Here is a 21,626-nt window from a genome sequence, read left to right on the forward strand (position 1 = left end):
CGAGTCCAGCAGACATTAACTTGTACATTGCATTTATCAGCAATTAAATTACCTATATTTGATACTTGACATGGGGAGAAATTATATAGATTAGATAGATTTATTTTGAAAGACCTAAATGTTGAAATGTTAATTTGGCACAATTAATTAAAAGAACTTAAATTATAAAGATTAGAAATAAAAAAATATTTTAACATTATTACAATATTTTCAACTAAATATAAAGATCAGAAATGTATATATATATATATATATATATTCAATGAAAAGATGTATATTTTTATTGTCAGCATTAGCAAACTGTACATAAATAAATAGGCATTAGACATATTCATCATAATTTTTTTTGTCACATTGTCATAACACAAAGTATCTAATTATGTATATAATCAGTAAAAAGCACACATATCTCATAGCGCTACACCTATCAGTGATTGTGTTGCATTTCAGGAAAAAAATATTATGAACTCCATGCGAAAAAATAAAATTTTTAATTGCCATGCAAAATCGTATTTAAATAATACTGAAAATAACTTTTAATTACAGTTTTAATCTTAAATAATAAAAATAAATAAATTAAAATACTTTGCTTAAGCAAATCATTTTGGCCATTTTCTTGGACGGTATAAGTGCAGTACCTTATTGTTATGTCAGTGCTATTAAGTACATAATTCACACTTTAGTTTTTCTTAATCTTTCCTTTGTTCACCAATTTTGCTGTACATTTGTCCCATAGTACAGAAGTCCAACACTAGTCTACATTGCAGTGTTATCAATAGTTGATATGAAATTAGCAGCAGTCTTGCTCTGTACAGGAACAGGAGCTTGTGGCTGTCACACAAGTCCATTCTGTGTCCTGCTATGCCCCGCAGTAACTTTAAATATAATATTAAAAATAAAAAGGCATTGGTAAAGTCTCATCCTGCTCATACAGGTGGTGGGCCATTGGTGTAGCGGAGCATGGGATGGAAGGATCGGGCAAAATTGTTTGCATGAGCACAACTGTAATCTTCTTCAGTCATGGGCACCAGACAGGTTAGGCCCACTATGAGCAGCAGTAGGAGCTGCAGTGGCAGAGCTGCCCGGAGCACTCGCAGCAGAAAGGGCTGGCAGCGAGCCACAGCAGTGCCACCTTGTGACCCGGAGGAACCAGAGTGAGACAGAGCGCAGCCAGAACCGCTGGGCAACCTAGGACGTATTGTGCCAATAGGTTATTTATCATTCTGACATATTAATACAAACCAAATGTTTTGATTAAACAAACAATACAGAAAAAAAAAAAGGTGAATAGTTTTTAGTAGTCAACCATTCAAATAAACGACTTTCTGTCACTGCATATAAATACACATCTATCAGAAAAGGAGTATATGCAAATACCAAACAGTCATATTTTATGGACGTATTGTAGGCATTTTCACATTTCCATGCATATTTTGTTCTTGGTTACTTACCATGAAAACTTTTCTTCCAGATTCAGTAATACCTTATGATATTTTTCATTAGTCAAAACCAGGGGTGTAAAGTAACGAATTACAAATACTCACGTTACTGTAATTAACATTAAGTAGTTTAAAAATTGTTTTCTTTTAATTCAGTATATTTTAAGTGCTTTAACTGTACTTTTAATGCACTATTTTCCCACCATCTGTGTTCACTACTTCTCTGTCCTGATTTTATTTTTATCTATCAACGTAGTTGGCTAGGGAGTCTCGTGACTCCCATCAAATCAAATCACCATAAAAAACATGAATGGCAGCAGCATATTTGGCACCACCGGTTATGAATGCCTCAAGCACAGTTTACAGCTGAACATCTCGGCTGCACCTGGAAGGGCTTTTCACAGTGAAAAAGGCCAATTGCTTGATCGTGTCATGTGAGTTTAACTTGCTCAAGCCAGATATCAGCATTAAACCTGCCTCAAATTTGAAGAAACATGTCAAGGTAAATTTCATATGTCTGCTTACTAGATTCTGTGTCTCTATAACATAGCCTGTAATTTAACTATCTATCACTGAGATTATCTGGCTGCTGTGAGAGATTAATGTTATCAATAGGGCTGGTCAATAAATGATCTACATGTTTATCGGAGAAAAGAGAGAAGAGAGACTAATTTTGAGTAGTTTTCTATATTTAGCCTATGTTTTCAATCTAGAAGAGGGGTGTTCATTACATCAATTGTGAGCAAGAGCACCACTGGTTGGTTGATCTAGATAAAATATAAAAAGATTGACTTTTTATTTCCTGACGTCTGTAGCTGCGTGTTGTTTGATTGACAGGCGGCTAATGTTTGAGTGCTATTGCGCACCTAGGTGATCAAATACACTTTATAATTCTGCTAATGCTTTCTTGATGAGGGTTTAATGTAAACGCAGTCGTTTATGTCTAAAGTAAATAAACGGGACAAAAAGCGTATTTGCATCAAAATATTATACTTGTAACTGAATTGAGCACTGTCTAGTTAGTAAGCTAGGTCATATATAAAGGCTATTAATCAAACAACATTAACAAGGAAACGAGAAAACCACTCACTACTTTTGGCTGAATAACTTGAGTAGCTTTAAAAGTATTAATGTAATAGAATAAAACAGTGAAATTATTAATAATAATGTATTTTTTTAAATATTGTTTTATAATAATACTGACACTGGCGACCTGTCCAGGGTGTCCCCCGCCTTTCGCCCAATGTTAGCTGGGATAGGCTCCAGCCCCCCGCGACCCTGTACACAGGATAAGCGGTTGACGATGGATGGATGGATGGAATAATACTGACCCCAGATGTAGAGAGTGTTAATTGGTATAATAAATGACCAGGAAAGTAGAGATGATAAAATAATTTATAATTACGCTTTGCCTTTATAAATATAGAAAAGTATCAACATTTGAAGAGCAAAACTTCGGCAAAATATTCCACCTGTCACAAACTTAAGAAAATTCTGCATCATGCATCAGAATGATGCAGAACTATTTCTTAGCTTAAAAGATACAAGAACTAAATCAATGTTGAACTTTGTATCTCAAAAGGAGGACAATGTGGCCCCCATTTGCTACTTAAAGTAATAATTCACACAAAAATAAAAATTCTCTTATCGTTTACTCACCCTCATGCCACCTGTCTATGACTTTCTTTCTTTAGAATACAAATTAAGATTTTTAGAAGAATATTTCAGCTCTGTAGGACCATCCAAGTGAAGGGCTGCCAAAAATTGTATGCTCCAAAAAGCACATAAAACCAGCATCATAAATGTAATACATACAACTCCCGTAGTTTAATCCGTGACTTCAGAAGTGACATGTTAAGTGTGGGTGAGAAACAGATCAATATTTAAGAAATGTTTTGCTATAAATTCTTCTCTCTGCCCAGTAGGTGGCGATATGCATAAAGAAGTTGAATCACCAAAACCACAAGAAGTAAGTGAAAGTTAAAGTGAAGATTGACAGCAGAGGAGAATTAGTAAAAAAGGAATTAAATATTGATCTGTTTCTCACCACATCTATAATATCGATTCTGAAGACATGGATTAAATCACTGGAGGCACATGGATTAGACACATTTTATGCTGATTTATGTGATTTTATGAGCATCGTTATTTTAGCACTGATTCACTTGCATTGTATGGACCTACAGAGCTGAGATATTCTTCTAAAAATCGTAATTTGTGTTCTGCAGAAGAAAGAAAGTCATACACATCTGGGATGGCATGAGGATGAGTAAATGATGAGATAGTTTTCATTTTTGGGTGAACGCTTTACCTCCACTATTGTGCAGGACATGACGTACCATGTGATCCTGCTTATTTAGGATTGTTTTTGCAATCCTTGCATTGTTTTGAACATGTTTTATGCACAACAATAATGCTCTGTCGGCATTAAGGGAAATTTAGACCCTGGTTTTAATGTAATTGTTTCATTCATTACTATTTAAAATGGTGATCAGTGTATTGAAAATAACTTTTTAAACTTTTCATTTATTTTATCATGTCTCCCTTTTATCTTTTGGAATCAGATTAATGTAGTGTTTATCATAGATAAGTGATGTATTTTAAAATTTGGCAAACAGTTCATTATAATGGGGCATAGGTTTTGCAACTCGGTACTCAATACTCACTACTCATGAGTACTTTTAAATGAGCTACTCTTTTACTCTTACTTGAGTAGTTTTTAGGACAGCTACTTTTAATCCACTCACACTACATTTTTTGGGAAGTAACAGTACTTCTACTTGAGTATGATTTTTCAGAACTCTTTCCACCCCTAGTCAAAACAAACATTATTTATACAATGCTTAAAAAATCTGTAATGCATTCAAATATGATTATATGTAAATTAACGTATTGAGACATTTCAACTATTTGAATGTAAACACTGTGTTAAAGGGATAGTTCACCAAAAAAATTTAAATTCCCTCTACATTTACTCACCCTCATGCCATCACAGATGTGTATGACTTTCCTTCTGCAGAACACAAACAAAGATTTTTAGATGAAAATCTTACCTCTGTAGGTCCATACAATGCAAGTGAATGGTGACCAGACCTTTCAAGCTCCAAAAAGCACATAAATACAGCATAAAATGTATCCATAAGACTCAAGTAGTTTAATACACCGATCAGCCACAACATTAAAACCACCTGCCTAATATTGTGTAGGTCCCCCTTGTGCCGCCAAAACAGCGCCAACCCGCATCTCTGAGATTATATTCTTCTCACCACAATTGCGGTTATCTGAGTTACCATAGACTTTGTCAGTTCAAACCAGTCTGGCCATTCTCTGTTGATCTATCTCATCAACAAGGAGTTTCTATCTGCAGAACTGCCGCTCACTGGATGTTTTTTTGTTTGTTTTTGGCACCATTCTGAGTAAATTTTAGAGTCTGTTGTGTGTGAAAATCCCAGCAGATCAGCTGTTACAGAAATACTCAAACCAGCCCATCTGGCACCAACAATTATCCATGCAATTATCTAATCAGACAATCATGTCGCAACGGTGCATAAAATAATGCAGATACAGGTCAGGAGCTTCAGTTAATGTTCACATCATGCATCATAATGTGGAAAAATGTGATCTCAGTGATTTGGAGCATGGCATGATTGTTGGTGCCAGACCGGCTGGTTTGAGTATTTTTGTAACTGCTGATCTGCTGGGATTTTCACACACAACAGACTCTAGAGTTTACTCTGAATGATGCCAAAAACCAAAAACATCCAGTGAGCGGCAGAAAAGCCTTGTTGATGAGAGAGGTCAACAGAGAATGGCCAGACTGGTTCGAAATGACAAAGTTTACGGTAAATCAGATAACCGCATTGTACAATTGTAGTGAGAAGAATAACATCTCAGAATTATATTCTGAGATGCGTGTTGGTGTATTTTTGGCGGCAAGAGGGGGACCTACACACAGGCAGGTGGTTTTAATGTTGTGGCTTATCAATATTGAAGTCCTTTTTTATTATAAATCTCCATTTTCACATTCTGAAAGTGAAGATTTATAGTAAATAATTATTTAAATATTGATCTGTTTCTCACCCAAAGTGATTGAACCTCTTTAGAAAACATATATTACACCACTGGAGTCTGATGGATTACTTTTATGCTGCCTTTGTGATTTCTGGAAGTTCCAAGGTCTGGTCACCATTCACTTGCACTGAAAAGACATACAGAGCTGAGATATTGGTCTAAAAATCTTCGTTTGTGTTTAGAAGACAGAAAGTCATACACATCTGGGATGGCATAAAGTGAGAAAATGTTGAGAGAATTGTAATATTTGGGTGAACTATCCCTTTAAGCATTATATAATATCATGTTTGTTTGTTATTAATTAAATTTGTACGCAAAGTGCTAAACATTTTGTCTGACAAATGTTCCTCAGTTTTAAGGCAGAGATGGATTTGAGATCATTGTTTGCACCAAAAAAAAAACTGCACAAAAAACAAACAAATGAATGAGATGAAAGCAACAAAAAAATTCACATGGTCTAGAAAATGACTGATGCATTTGAATATTTTCACATGGCGCTAAGAATGGAGAAAAATGATGGATCTTAAAGGACTCTGAACAATTATCTTTTAAATTGTTATGTTCAAAGGACATTCAGCGAGAATCAGTTAAAATGTCAGACTCAATATTATATTCATGGGGAAAAGAACAAATAACAATGTGGAAGAAAGATTACTAAGAATCCTTGAATTGGAACCAAAACAAATTAATTTCTTAGAAATCAATCCCATCACAATATCACAGAGGGATCTCTTCTCTGATTTGAATGGTTCTGATGGTATGGATCTGGATCCATCATCCCCCTGCATTCTAAAGTCCAAAAGACAGGTACCTGCGACGTGGAAGTCTGGCTGATGATCCTGGTTCTGACACACTACATTTGCCTCGTAGCTGTTGTGCAATGAGCAAAAGGGAGGGAGGGGTAAAAGAAAGAAAGAATGTTTCAGTCCCAGCAAAAAAGGACAAAGCTTGTGGTGACAAGCCAGGCCATCAATGTAGTAACAAATCAGTAACAACAAAACAAAAGGCAGCAGCAAAGTAATTCAGTGGCAATGACAAACAAACAAACAAACAAACAAGCCAACCAACAAAAAAATATTTACATATCTCGCAATCTTCAAGAAACCAGACTTTTCAGAACAGATTCCTTAAAACAAATCCATTTGACTGGAGATCAAATTTACTGTTGTTTGATTTGATTTAAAGCATGTCTGAAAGGTTAAGCCAGTATTTCTTGTAGGTATATGACTTCTGGGGTCACAAATAAATGTTTTAGGCAAGCCAACATATTTACAGGGGGCTGAGGTAGTGAGCAAATACCAAAGGGATTACACTGGAACAAATGTATTGAAAATCTTTTGCAGTTCCTTTGATATAAGCTCAGCTGTGTCCTTCATGGCATGCAAAAAAATAAAAAAAATAAAAAAAGAAACGAGAGAAGAGATTGATTACCGATTGTTGCTTAGTGCAAATGCTGACCCCTGAAACAGTACTGACTGATCCAGAAGTATCTGTGTTGTCCATAACAGACCAGAGGGATGCATCCTATGAGTTTGGTGAAAAGACAAGTGAGAACATAAACAATGAAACACTTCAGATGTTTATCTTTGACATAGATACCTAGAGGGTCTGGTTTGGTGGAAGCAGATTTGCACGATTTTGCCTAGAGCGAGGAGCGTTTATTTATTTATTTTTTTAAGTCAGAGCGTTGTCGTTTTCTTTCACTCCAAGATAGCTCTGATTCTGCTCCATCACAAGAAGGACTGCTGTTGCTTCACACCAATCAAATACTCCCATATAATATGGGCTTACTTCCCATATTATCAACACCATTTGTTTCTTTAAAACTGGATTGTAGATGGAAGACTAGAAAGAGCTGAATAACAGACAAATGTGCTTTTAGACTGACCTGTGTGTCCCCAGAAGCCAGAAGCTTTTTTTCAAGCAACTCCAAGTCCGCGCTGACAGCCTTCAGGAGCAGACGGAGGCGGTTCCCAATGACATGCACCCTCTCCTGGGCCTCCAGACACTCGCTTCCATGTGCCTGCACAAGCAGCTGAAATGAGAGCTCCTGCAGACAGTCTACCCTCTGCTCAGTCTCTACCAGTTCCTGATGGATTTGCTGTGGAGAAGCACTTGGCAATGTAATTTACGTTGTTAAAAGTGTAACATTTGTATTATTGTACATTGTTCTGTGTTTGAGAATTTGAAATATCTTTGCGACCATGGCTGAATTCCAATTTGCCTTTCTGTCAGCTTCTCTCTTCAACAAGGCATTACCGTCTGCAGAACTGCAGCTCACTGGATTATTATTTTTATTTTTTTGGCACCATTCTGCGTAAACTCTAGGTTTACATGAAAATCATGAAAGGAGACCAGCAGTTACATAAATATTTAAACCAGCAGTTTGAAATCACTGAGATCATATTTTTCCCCATTCTGATGGTCGATGTGAACATTAACTGAAGAACCTGACCCGTATCTGTATGATTTTATGCACTGCACTGCTGCCACACAAATGGCTGATTAGATAATAGCATGAATATGTAGGTGTACAGGTGTTCCAAATAAAGTGCTCAGTGAGTGTAGTACAACAGAGAATTGATACAAACCAATTCTCTTCTATAGAGACACAGAAATCATGCAAGGATGCATACTTCGAAAATCCAATATAAATAATACAGAATCCAGGTACCTGTGACATACTCTTGTCAACATATTATGAGTTTCACAGCACTATTGATAACCATGCATACTATTTAGGGCGGGTAGTATTGGAAATTTGAATTCAGACAATGTTCATCCAATCCAGAAAGCAGTCACCCACTCATACAGAATAATGAAAGAGATACCTTTAGTGCTCTATAATGAGCTCGTAGTGTATGTCGATCTAGCCCTGATGCTATGGGGACAATCTCATTCCTCCTGCGGTCAATGTTCTCCAGCCAGAGCAGAAGACCATGACTCAGCTCATGGAAATCCTGCAGAAAAACACAGTGTGAGTACATGCAAGTATCTGCCTATTTGTATTTCTCTTAAAGAAATGTATAAGGCTAGCTGTGTGTTGTCTGTACCTGGCACTGCAAAAGAGCATCCTGGAAAACTGTTCTCCAGTCCTTAAGTGACTTTCCCAGTCGATCCCAGCATGAGTTCATCTCTTTGAGTCTTGCTTTCAGCACTTGGCTCTCCTCTGAATCTGATTGGAGCAGTGCAACGCTACTTAAGTTGATGGACAGTACTTTGGACTTGTGGAAATCCATGGCCTTCTGTAGCTCCTGTTTGTGTAAAAAGTTCAGCATTTGTTATTGTCCATTAGGTCACATACATCATTCCTATGCAAAGTCAAAATGCAGTAACTACACATTTTGCTACAATTGAGTTCAGACCAAAATCAGTCTCTTAGAATTTAATCTATCCTATGACAGATGGGTTTGGCTCAACTATGCTCAGATTCAGGGAAAACAGAGTCAAAATAGCAGTAACTACAAAATCCACACTAAAACCAAATTACTTAACTATTTTCTCAGTATCAGTGTTTTAAATTAGGGAAGATTCGTTAATGCATAAACAATGAACAATACTTTTACAGAATTCATTAATCTTGAGTAATGTTAATTTCTACATACATTAATATATTAAATTTTTTTTAAGAATGTTGTTCATTAAAGGGATAGTTCACACAAAAATGAATATTCTCTCATAATTTACTTACCCTCATGCCATCTCAGATGTGTATGACTTTTCTTTCAAATGAAGATTTTTAGAAGAACATCTCAGCTCTGAAGGTCCATACAATGCAAGTGAATGGGGACCAGAAATTCAAACGCCCCAAAAAGCACATAATGGCAGCATACATGTAATCAATACGACCTCCAGTGGTTTAATCAATGTCTTCTGAAGTGATCCAGTTAGTTTTGGGTGAGAACAGACCAAAATATTTCTCCTTTTTCACTGTACATCTTGGCAGCAGTCTCTAAGGCGATAATGTTTTCAAGTTCAATTACACTTCCTATTACGACATGTAGCGCATCAAGCTCTAGGAAGTATATTTTCTTCGGAGCCGATGGTCATGTATGCAACGAGCTGCGAGTCACACACCTGTTCCTCTTACCTCTGAGCGATCTGCTGTTGGATCTACGGCACACTTCAGGGGCTTTCTCCTTCTCTGCACAGCAGTGCAGTTTGCCCCTGGCCCCTTGTTTGTTAAAAGAGTGATTTTCTCTAAAAGAGTATTTTCTTCTAAAAGAGCAATACACAGCGGCGTTGAACGTCCTTTTCAGGACGCATCTTTATAAAGATGACTTTATGCCCCTGTGTAGTTCCTGGATGCGGTAGTGTGCTCCCCGCTTCAAACGGCCACAGGCGCTGTCTCGTGTGTCTGGGCTGCGATCACACAGAGGCAGCGTTTGTGGATGGTTCATGTTCTCACCGCGAGAACATGACCATGACAATGTTGCGGTCACGGCTTACTTTCAATCGAAGGAACGCCACTCCAGCCGCCCCCCTCGTCGCTCCTTCTTCCCACGGGATTGAGGACGACGCGGCTGGCGATGGAGGCAATCTGGGGATGGCAGCGGGCTCGGTTTCACCGGGTACACCCCTGCAAACCACCCGCACCCCGGCATGCCTGTTGACTTCCGTCCGGGCTCGAGGCAACAGCGGCTCGCCTCACAGCAAGCCTGCCTATCCTCTGGAGACACCCGAGCTGGATGAGCTCGCCGCTGCATCGGAGAGGTGTCCGGCATCTGACGCGGATGAATCGTCTGCGCTGCCATCTTCGGGCCAGCACGCTCAGGCTGAGGCTGACACCCAGATGTCCGACATGCTTGCCCGGGCCACCGCCAGCGTGGGGTTGGACTGGAACCCTCCGTCCTCCCTACAGCCGTCGCGGCTGGATGATTGGTTCCTTGGGTCTGCGCGCCGCTCACAGCCACGCCCCCCCCCCGGTCCGTTTCTTCCCGGAGGTGCATGATGAGCTGACAACTGCATGGAGAGCACCCCTCTCCACTCGCCACAAAGCCCCTCGCTCATCCGCTCTCACTACCCTTGACGGCGGAGCAGCCCACGGGTACACAGCGATTCCTCAGGTGGATAGGGCGGTTGCGATCCACCTAAGCCCCGAGAATGCCACAACCTGGCGGGGTCACCCTGTGCTCCCCTCCAAGGCCTGTAGGACGACGTTGTCACTGGCCGCCAAAGCCTACAGCACCACCAGACAGACCGCTTCCACCCTGCATGCCATGGCCCTCCTGCAAGTCCACCAGGCCAAGGCACTCAAAGATCTGCACGTGGGTAATCCTGATCCCGACGTGCTGCATCATCCCTCAGGGCCACGAAGGCCACATTGCAGTCACTCGGGCAGGCCATGGCCACACTTGTGGTTCAGGAATATCATCTGTGGCTGAACTTGGTCGAGATGTGCGAGACGCACAAGACACGCTTCCTCGCCGCCCCTGTCTCCCAGTTCGGCCTCTTCGGCGACACCGTTGAGGACTTCGCCCAGCAGTTCTCCGCGGTGAAAAAGCAGATGGAGGCCATCTCAGACATCCTGCCCCGCCGCAAACCTGACGCCACGGGACATGCCCCATCTGCTCGCCGAGGGCGTCCTCCTGCGGCTAAGAAATGCGCAGCTCTGCCTCAATCCGGGCCCAGCTCTCAGCCCCTGAGACGATCGACCCAGAGACCAAGACATTCGCTCCGGAGCTGGTAAGCAGACCACTCCGTCCCCCGGTGGAGGGCCGTGAGGAGAATCCTTGTTTGAATTTATTTAATTTGCCACACCCCATCGGGGCTGCGGTACCCACATTCTCAATAAAAGAGCTATTTCCGTTGTCTCTGGGTCATCTGGCCCGCAAATGCCGTTTTCACAGCACTCTGCCGCCTCACCTCAACAGTCCCGGAATGCTGGACACGGACCCCCCGTCTTCAGCCCCACGACTGTTCCCTGGCCGGCCGGTTCTGACGAGTCTAGAGGACGCCTCCACCGGACCTCCTCCTCAGTCACTAACTCGCTCCCTGCTGGGTGTGCGGAGCAAGGTAAGTGCTTTGAGTCTTCTCTCGAAGTGACGGGGTTAGTGCCCCGTCACGCTGGCTAGCCAGGACCATCCAACTCGGTTATGCATGCCAATTCCCTGTGCGCGGAAATCGCATCTTACTCAAAAATGTGATGGAGCCTGTCCCTCAAATTGAGATGAAGAAGGGTTTCTAAAGCCCTTACTTCATCGTACCCAAGAAAGGCGGTGGCATACGACTGATCTTGGACTTGCGAGTTTTCAACCGGGCTTTGCACAAACTCCCGTTCAAAATACTCACGCAAAAACACATCTTAACTTGTGTCCGGCATCTAGATTGGTTCGCAGCGGTAGACCTGAAGGACGTGTACTTCCACGTCGCAATATTACCTCGACATTGACCCTTTCTACGGTTCACGTTCGACGGGCAGGCGTATCAGTACAAGGTCCTCCACTTCGGCATGTCCCCTGTCCACTCGCGTCTTTACGAAGGTCGCAGAGGCAGCCCTTGCCCCGCTCCGAGAAGCCGGCATCCGCATACTCAACTACCTCGACGACTGGCTCATCCTGGCCCACTCCTGAGAGTTACTATGTGCCCACAGGGACCAGGTGCTCAGGCACCTCAGCCGTTTAGGGCTTCAGGTCAACTGGGAAAAAGAGCAAGCTCGCCGCGGTTCAGAGAATCTCTTTTCGCGGCATGGAGTTAGACTCAGTCTCAATGTCAGCGCGCCTCACCAATGAGCGTGCGCAGTCAGTGCTGGAATGCCTCGCCGCCATCAGGCCAGGCACTGCGGCCCCTTTAAAACGTTTCCAGAGGCTCCTGGGGAAAATCTTGAGTCCCGAGACGAGCATGGCACCGCGGCACGCACCGTGTGATGGTCACCCCAGCCTGCTGCCAAACATTCAATCCCTGGACAGACCTCTGCTTTCTGCGGGCAGGAGTCCCCTTGCAGCAAGTGTCCTGATGCGTCCTGGTCATGAACGACTCCTCCAAATTGGGTTGGGGCGCCGTGTGCAACAAGCACGCAGCCGTGGGCCATTGGAAAGGCCATGTGCGGTTGCACATCAACTGACTAGAGTTGTTGACTGTATTCTTTGCCTTGCGGAGGTTTCTCCCGCTAGTTAAGGGCAAACACGTCTTGATCAGATCAGACAGCACCACCACGGTAGTGTACATAAATCACCAAGGCGGCGTACACTCCCGCCACATGTCACAACTCGCCCGTCGTCTCCTCCTTTGGAGCCAGACTCAAGTCGCTGCACGCCACTCACATCCCCGGCAACCTCAATGTGGTGACTCCTGTGTCAGTAGACATGGCTCAGGGCATGGAGTGATTTAAATTGGACCCCTAGTGTCGCTTCTTCGACACAACGTCGAAGTGAGCGACAGACGGGGAACGTCTAGGTTACAGATGTAACCTCCGTTCCCCGATGGAGGGAATGAGATGTTGTGTCCTCCCGGCCACGTCGCTGAGCTGAGCCACTGTTGTGGCCGGACCATTGTCGGCTCCTCAGAAAACTCCTGAATGAAACAGCCGTATTTCCCCGCCTTTATACCCGGATGGTGAGGGTGAGTAAATGATGAGAGAATTTTCATTTTAGGGTGAACTATCCCTTTAACTGATGCTAATGTGCAGAACCTTTAAGTAAAGTGTCACCATTATTTCTATTTACGTGTAAATAAGGCAGTGTCAAACCTTTGATTTGTTAGGTCTACAGGAGATGTTCACTTTTCAGCATTTGGATGTATATGTGAGTGAGAGTAAAAATAACTGGTGATATCAGATGTTCTAAGAAGTGAACAAGCAGTGTATGTGGGTCAGCAGGATGCTGTGGGTTTCCTCAGGTTTATTTCTGTAATACTGACATTCTGCCCGATAAACACAGTTACATTTAAAAGCAAACAAATATCTTCATATATACAGTACATTTATGTGATTGCAAATCAAGTAGGCAAAACAAACCTTCAGTTTTCTGATTCTCTGTTTTATAGTATTTATATCTGTACTGAGATCTCTCCCTCTGAATTCTGCTAAATCTGCCTCAGCCTGGCTGAGCCATGCCTCCATGACATCCAGGTCAGAGGTCAGCTGTTGCCACAGTGCCAGGTCTTCTCTCTGTCTATGATGGGCATCAGCAGATTGGGCCTGGATCAGCTCCCAGCGCTCAATCACACCTGAAAGACACAATGTATTGCACAATACCATGATTCATCTGGAATCAAATAAATCAGAAATATACCAGAGATATTAAACTTTACAAACAATTGGACCTAACGAAAAAAATCTTTCAGACATGCAGGGTGGACTAAAATATTTAGTCAATGAAAGTCTACTGTGCTATATACATTTCTACACAAAAAATGCCATGAAATGTCTGGATCATTTTCCCCCCTAAAATAATAAAATAAATAGATATTTTGTATAAAGATAATTGACAATTAGATGCACTTTCTACACAACACAGAGTAGGTTAAAAACTCCTTTTCCCACAGTAAGGAAGGTATCTGTAAGAAATAGGTTACAGTGTTGGCAACAGCTCATATTTGATCTAAAATTATTGTGATCTATTTGACATTATTTTTAGGTTGTTACAGTTAACTTGAAACCTCACCTGAACTACTAAAAATGTATAACTTGCCGTTTACACCTGTGGGCCCCCAGTTGAATAGGCTTGACCTATACTCTGTGGCCTGTGTATCTCTGTGTCTAACCTGTGCTCTGTGTCTCTGTGTTGTCAGGGTTGCTGAGTCCTGACAGGTCGTCCTCTTCCTCCTTCAGCTCTCCCTCAGCCTTCTTCACTGCTTTCAAGCTGCCATGACAATCATCCATTAACCGCATCTATGCAGAGAGCAAACGTGATTTTATTACATGAAAATCCACAAGCAAATCAACTGTCCATAAACTTCTCATTCCATAGCCACATACTGTACTGTCACCTCAGACTAAAATGTCCAGATGTGTACTTACATAGCCCATGTAAGAGGTATCATGGCAACTCAGAGCACCATCTGTCTGCTGTAGACTGTAACGGCCAGTGTCCATCATATTATCTAATAACCGAACTGCTTCATCTGTGGGAAATGATGCATTGATTAATGTTAGGTGTCAAAGGAGCATCTTTAAAGGAATATTCCAGGTTCAACACAAGTTAAGCATAATTGACAGCATTTGTGGCACAATATTGATTACCAAAAAAAAATATTTTGACTTGCCCCTCCTTTTCTTTAAAAAAAGCAAAAATCAGGGTTCCTGTGAGACACTTAACATGGCAGTAAATGGTGCCAATGTTAAAATACTCACTGTTTAAAAATATTGTCACAAGACATAAACAATATGTGAGTAAACACGGTTTTAGTGTGATAAAATCACTTACTAACCTTTTCTGTGTTAAGTTATAGTACATTTTACAACTTGTCAACAATCCTTAAAAAGACTGTAAAAAATTATGATATAAACAACTTCACAGCTCAAATAATGTTTTAACAGAAGAATTATTGCAAGTGCTTTTCCATTGTAAGTGCATCACTGTAACCTTGATTTTTTATTTTTTTTTAAAGATAACGAGGGACGAGTCAAAATAAAATTTTGTGGCTATCAATATTATGCCACAAATGCTGTCGATTAAACTTAACTGGTATTGAACCCGGAATATTCCTTTAAATTCCTTTATATTTGTGTGCTAAGGATTATTTTGAAATGCAGTTAATAATATCTTCATATTGTGAGCATATTATGAGGTTTAATAAGATGTTTTATTCATGTTATCAGCTGAATATGGAATATTAATTTTATACACAGAAACTAACTACCAGTCAAAAGGTTAAAAATACCTACTCATTCTTTATTTCTATTTTCACTTTTATTTTTCTATTTAGAATGAGAAATGGTAGAATGGAATTGATGTAGTCTCCAAAAAAATGTCAAACCAAATTATCTCATATTTTAGCTTCTTCAAAGCAGACACCATTTGCCCTTTAATTACAGCCTACAGAATAAAATCCTGAGACTATTTTTGACTGGTAGTGTATCTTCAGTTACAACAAAATGAAAAATGAAAGAAAAAATCAAAATAAGTGAATAATGGATGACAATGTTGATTTTTACATGCTTGAATGGGTGTATGTAAAACTGTTCCATGCAGTGGCCCTATCCATACATGTGGTTCCAACTTCAGAGCAACATAACCTAACAAAGATAATTTTTTTCAGCCGTGACATCCCCCTATTATGATGCTGCAATGAGAGAACCCTGGCATTCCTTTGGCAAACAGTGTCCAAAAACATGTATGCAATTGTTTAGTTTGGGTATTGTGGCAAGCTTGGAATACTGAAATGCTCATGAGTTCATGGAATGAAATTTGAAAAGGAAACTTCAGCATGCAGTGTGGTTTAGCATTAATTTAGCATGCCAAATCTTATTGCCTACCAGAGGAGGACCTCAATATGTTTTCTGTTAGTTTTATATAAGCCTCAGGGCTCTCAGGAATCACTACGTCTGTGAAAAAAAAAAAAAAAAAAAAGAGATACACAACTTAGATATACCAACAGTTTGTAGAGAAGATCTGTTAAAAGTGGTTGACACTCAGCTGGGGCATTATTTATTGTACTTAAAATGCGCCATCTCATGAACATCCCTCTATGGCATCCTTCAAGACAAGCAAACCCACCTGTAAGTGCTGCCGTAGTGATGCACAGTAACTCTTCATCCTCATCTTTGTTTTGTTCTCCCCGCTCCACAGACATGGTATGGCCCATGGGGTCAAGATCATAGTCATGGTCCCATTCCAGAGGGATGGAGTCAACGCTTGCAGGGGTGTCGCGACCAGAGCCGTTTGTACGAGCAGGAGCTGTGGTACCTGAGGGTGGTCTGCTCGATGACCGGGGCATGGAAACATCCTCACCCCACTGAAGGTCTGAGAGGTCACCAGTCTCCAATTCACGATCTGAGCCTTCATACTCATCATCGGCCAGCTGGGACACAAAAAGAAATGTTAGGGACTGATAGTCTAAGAAACTACTCACTTTCATAAAAAAAAGACATAATAAAAAGGATTTCATGGGTTGTTTTTAAATAAAAGTTCAGTATAACAAAACTGTAAAGTAAAAAGTGAGTCAAAAATATAATTTTATGAATTAGCTGTATTTATGTTTATCTCACCGGCAAGCGTGTGAGTTTCCTGTAAAAGCGCTCCACCCGGCCAAACACCTCTCTATAGTATGTCTGCAGCTCATCCAGCTCCTCCTCTATGATAGCAGCATCCAGAGGTTCACTCTTCTCCATCAGCACCTCCCCCTGCCCAAACACACTCTCCATCTTCCCCATGTTCAGACTGATCTCCTGCTGGAACGCCTTGAACACACATCAAGTTCAGAGTGAGAGGCATATACACAATATGACCCCCTGCTACATATTGTACGATACTTGTTGCATATAATACTTGCATGCTGTACCAAACTTTTTTATGATGCGTACATTGCAAAGCCATTTAAATTATCATTACTGATGTATAGAGACATATACATTAAAGTGGTTCTCGACTTGTTTTGCTTTTTGACCCAGATTTGACATGGGACATCAAGTGGTGACATAACACATTAAAAAAGTAATCTGTCTTAAATGTAGCCTGGTTGCATTTTCATGTATCCTTTTTTTCATAGTTTTGTTCATGGTTTTCAAGTCTAAGGGCATGCATCAAATAACATTATTTTTGTTATTAATGTCAACACCACATGATATAGGAAGCTTTCTCTCCTGCCTTTTACAAGGTAATGAGCCTATTATATTTACTATCCAATTTAATTTCTAATATCAAACATATTTCAAACTTTGTCCATAATTTGTCCATAAGTCTTGGAGGTCCATACGTTAATGCCTTTAATTTACTTGCCCTTATATTTACAGAACAATGCAATATATTAGGACAATGTAGGAAGTCTTTCGAAAAATAATAATAAAATATAGCCACAGCGATTGACGAGGGCCAAGCACATATGGTGAAGTGACCAAAATAATCAAATTTGACAGAAAATATTCTGTGGATGCTGTGGATACAGCTATTTTGGTGTGACATTTCAACTGCTTTGAACACAGTTGCAAAAACAGGATTTTCTCAAGTCAGAGCATCAAAAATGAACAAAACACGGCACGTTACCTCAGAGTGTTCTCTTGTCTATGTGAACAAAGATTTAAGTTAGAAAATTACACTCACAAGATAAAGACTAATTAGTCTTTATAGGCCACACCACAAAACATATTTGCTTATATCTTTGGAATGTTTTGACATCAAAATTCTTTTAACACATTTTTGTCAGGAGGGTCTGTAGATGATGTATACCAAGTAATGTGTGAATTAGACAAACTGCCTGGGACGAGTGTATAAAAGTAGGTTTTTCAAATAAATCTAAGTTGTAGAAAACTTTTGATATGGAAATGAAAATTCACATGACCATATTATTTGGGGGCACTGATGGATTCAGAAAAGCTTTAGAATTTTATTCTAGCCTATACAGTTCTGTAAATATTAGCAAAAATGCGAATTTAGCACCATGGTGTAGCCGATTGTCACAAAAGTTTATATACTGTTTCATTACTGTGGATAGTAAGTTTCATAACCATCGGCCATTCTTAATATGAGTTATTAGGTACTGGAATTTGATTGGCTGCTGGTGGCCATATTAGTTGATTTATCGAATCTCAAATTGCGCTACACTTGACGTGACATAAACGTGGCACAGCCACGCCTCAGCATGCTCCATCCCATGTCACAGCCACGCCTCAGCCTGCTTCATGCCAAGTCTGTGGCATGCCTCAGCCTGCTTCATACCAAGTCTGTTCCACATTTATGTCAAACCACCTTTATGTCAAGTCAAGTCGTCACGTTTGGATTACTGCACTTGGTAAATAAATTGCACTTGGGTTCTCTTTACGTCATCGTCATCATCATTTGCCAGCGCCAGTACAACATTACAGAATACAAGACTAATAAACTTAAACCAATGTCAAACTAGAACTGATATTGAGTAACAAGACAATAAACCAATAAAAACAAGACACATGAACATGGAGGGAAACAGGAATCACATGACTAGGGAAACAGGAACTAAACTTTTCAAAATAAAAGACATGGAATATATGAACCAACACATTAAACATTACAGTGCCCCTAGCATCATAAATGAATGAAACTCAGCATGTTACCACAGACATTTTAAGGCACAAAAAAAGAAGAAGAAGAGTATCAGTGCAAATACAATAGGGTTCCTGCTTGGCCCCCTAATCCTAATGGATACAGTATGGTTCCAGCACTTTCAGGTGCTTGGCCCCTAATAAGAAAATCCTAACGGATACAATAGGGTTCAAGCACCTTTGGTGCTTGGCCCCCTAATAATAGTATTTGTCATTAAAAATATTAGCCTAAACACATTTAGAAACTTTAACTACAGCTGCCAAACACTACTGTTATTCCAGTACCTAAAACACCTCATGCCAGAGCTCTTAAAGACCTTCGAATAATTGCCCTTACATCTGTTCTGTGCAAGTGCATGGAGCATATATTACATAAAGAACTGTTAGTACAAATTAATGGCTCTGTAGATCCATTACAATTTGCTTATATGCCCAATCAGAGCACGGTGGATGCCTCCCTGACCCTGTTACATAAGGCCCAGCACCATTTAGATAAAACTAATGCTCATGTTAGAATTATTTTTATGGATTTCATATCAGCATTTAATACTGTACAACCGCAAATTTTAAAAGAAAGATTGCAAGATTAAGGTGTAAGTAGTTGGTTAATTTTATGGATTGAGAAATTTAAGAAATAGGCCCCAACGCGTCCGTGTCAATGGAATCTCATCTGATTGTATAGTCTTAAATTCAGGGTTACCACAGGGATGTGTGTTATCACCTCTGCTTTTTTCTGTTTATATTAATGAACTTCAATGTAACAGGGATGATCTCACTTTAATCAAATATGCTGATGACTTGGTTTTAATTTCTTGCCAAACGGATACGAATAGTTGAACTTATTTTGAGTATGTTAAAAGTCTTGTACAGTGGTTTGATAACAGTCATCTTCAATTGAACATTGAGAAAACAAAGGAATTGTGCTGTGGGAATCAAAATAGGACCGGTACGGCTGGCATGTCATATGAACAAATTATTATAAAAGGTGTAAAGGTAGAGCAAGTTTCAAATTTTAAATATCTAGGTACAATCATTGATGACAAATTCTCATTCCAGGAAAATGTGGATCATATACATAAGAAAACAAGACAGTGTTTAGGCCTACTTAGGAAATTGAGACATTTTAATATTGATAGGATGGTCCTAAACAATGTTTACAGATCGATGATCGAAAGTATTTTAACATATAACATTGTTTTGTGGTATGGTAATTTAACAATGAGACAGAAAAATAAATTAATACGAGTAATTAACGAAGCAAATAAGATCACAGGCCAGAAACAGAGCACACTGCAAGAGCTATATTCACATTTTATGGAAAAAAGGCAATTGCAGTATATTCAGATCAGACCCATCCCCTCCATTCCTGCTTTGAAGCCCTCCCGTCGGTGCGTATGCTGTGTATATCACTGGCTAATAAGAACATATATAAAATATAATGTGTTCCATTGGTGGTAACTGTTTTAAACCAAATTATTAATTGAGATACTATATATTTATATGGGTAGGTGTGTATATTTGTGTATATATATGCATATGTATTGTATTCACTGTACATATGCATATATATACATAACTTCTATTCTCTAGATTTATGTATGTTTTTAATTGGGACAAATGTGTGTTCCATGTGTTTTATTATGTGTTATGTATGTGGATGTACAGTATTGTCTGATAAGATGTATTTTTTATGCCAGTGTCAAAGATGAATTTCTGTCCAGGAAATCTGAACAGACAATAAAGTCAAAACAAAACAAACTTTGTTGCAATACAAATTAGGTCTAATAGATCCAACTAACAGATGTCGAGGGAAACCCAGTTGACACGTGCATGCTACAGACATTCAGCAGGTTACAGCAGATACAAAAATATTGGGTTGCAGATGAGAAGCATATTTAATGCGTTTAATGTGCAGAATGCTAGATTGACATTTAATTTGAGCAGCTGCCGAACAGTTTTCAATGATGGTGAGACCATGGCATTGTTCTTTCCCTGTCCAAAATACCCACTAGTTGAGAAATACTGCTTTAAATTACATTTATATTACTTTAAAATATTTAATTGCCCACATTAAAATATATTAAGTTCTTTTAGATTTGGTTGAAGTCAAGTTAATATTGTATTTTTAATGAACACGTACATTATATTAATTTTTCACAAAAATAAATTTTCAATAAAACAATATTTGGCAGGCTCCTTGCATTACTGTATGACTATCCCTGTTATTACAATTCCCAACAGACAGACACACACCCAAATGGTCCTTACCTTTAGTTGTTTGATCTTAGCCTGAACGTCACACACTGAGAAATGCTCGATGTTGGTGAGCTGCAGGTCCATCTCAGTCAGCCACACCAGAATACCATCTCTGGCTGTCTCAAACTCTTCTCGCTGACCAATGAAATGCTGCAGTAGCAGAGGAACAGGCTGATTCATCACACTGTCCTTCTTTGAGGCTTAGGTTCAATGTCAGTAGTGATTGTTAGAGAGGTTTTGAATATAATTAAAAAGTGCTGACAAAGTATAACATGAAACTCTCAAAACATTACCTTAAGCCTACGCAAGATGGCAGCAACTCTCCTCTGTAGTATGTCCCACCGTCGATTTCCATCATGCACCATTTGGCGTAGGCGGCAGGATGAGTCTGTGCGGTTCTCACGAGCTAGCCGTCGATACTGCTTATTGATCAGCTCCAGCTGGGTCAGACACTCCTGCACCTGTCTTTGAAATGCCTGCAATACAGAAATATATGTAGTATTTCAATACAATCTGTACATCATATGGTAATTTTTGTTTGTGAATCCTCTAGCGACTATTAGCTACAGGATATGTCCTAAATTTCACAGGGGACTATACTGTGTTAACAAAGATTTACAAACAAATTAGTAAAACTGGAATTATTGCTCCTCTTTGCAAGTCAATTGCAAGACAATTTTACT

At 39.9% G+C, this 21,626-nt stretch overlaps 1 protein-coding gene across 1 annotated transcript in view; it reads right to left on the minus strand.

Annotated features, from left to right (window-relative positions):
- Positions 1 to 274: 274 nt before the first annotated feature.
- LOC127622487 (nesprin-1-like) overlaps positions 275 to 21,626 on the minus strand; it is a 173,528-nt gene continuing 152,176 nt past the window's right edge. Inside the window, 14 exon segments of the mRNA XM_052096589.1 lie at positions 275 to 1,188; positions 6,322 to 6,380; positions 6,942 to 7,034; positions 7,399 to 7,611; positions 8,342 to 8,470; positions 8,564 to 8,764; positions 13,465 to 13,676; positions 14,214 to 14,340; positions 14,470 to 14,573; positions 15,928 to 15,996; positions 16,169 to 16,472; positions 16,660 to 16,851; positions 20,956 to 21,093; positions 21,237 to 21,419. Of these exon segments, the coding sequence (XP_051952549.1) occupies positions 927 to 1,188; positions 6,322 to 6,380; positions 6,942 to 7,034; positions 7,399 to 7,611; positions 8,342 to 8,470; positions 8,564 to 8,764; positions 13,465 to 13,676; positions 14,214 to 14,340; positions 14,470 to 14,573; positions 15,928 to 15,996; positions 16,169 to 16,472; positions 16,660 to 16,851; positions 20,956 to 21,093; positions 21,237 to 21,419 (2,286 nt within the window). The 3' untranslated portion in view covers positions 275 to 926.

Source organism: Xyrauchen texanus, chromosome 28 (genome assembly GCF_025860055.1).
Source record: "Xyrauchen texanus isolate HMW12.3.18 chromosome 28, RBS_HiC_50CHRs, whole genome shotgun sequence".
NCBI lineage: Eukaryota > Metazoa > Chordata > Actinopteri > Cypriniformes > Catostomidae > Xyrauchen > Xyrauchen texanus.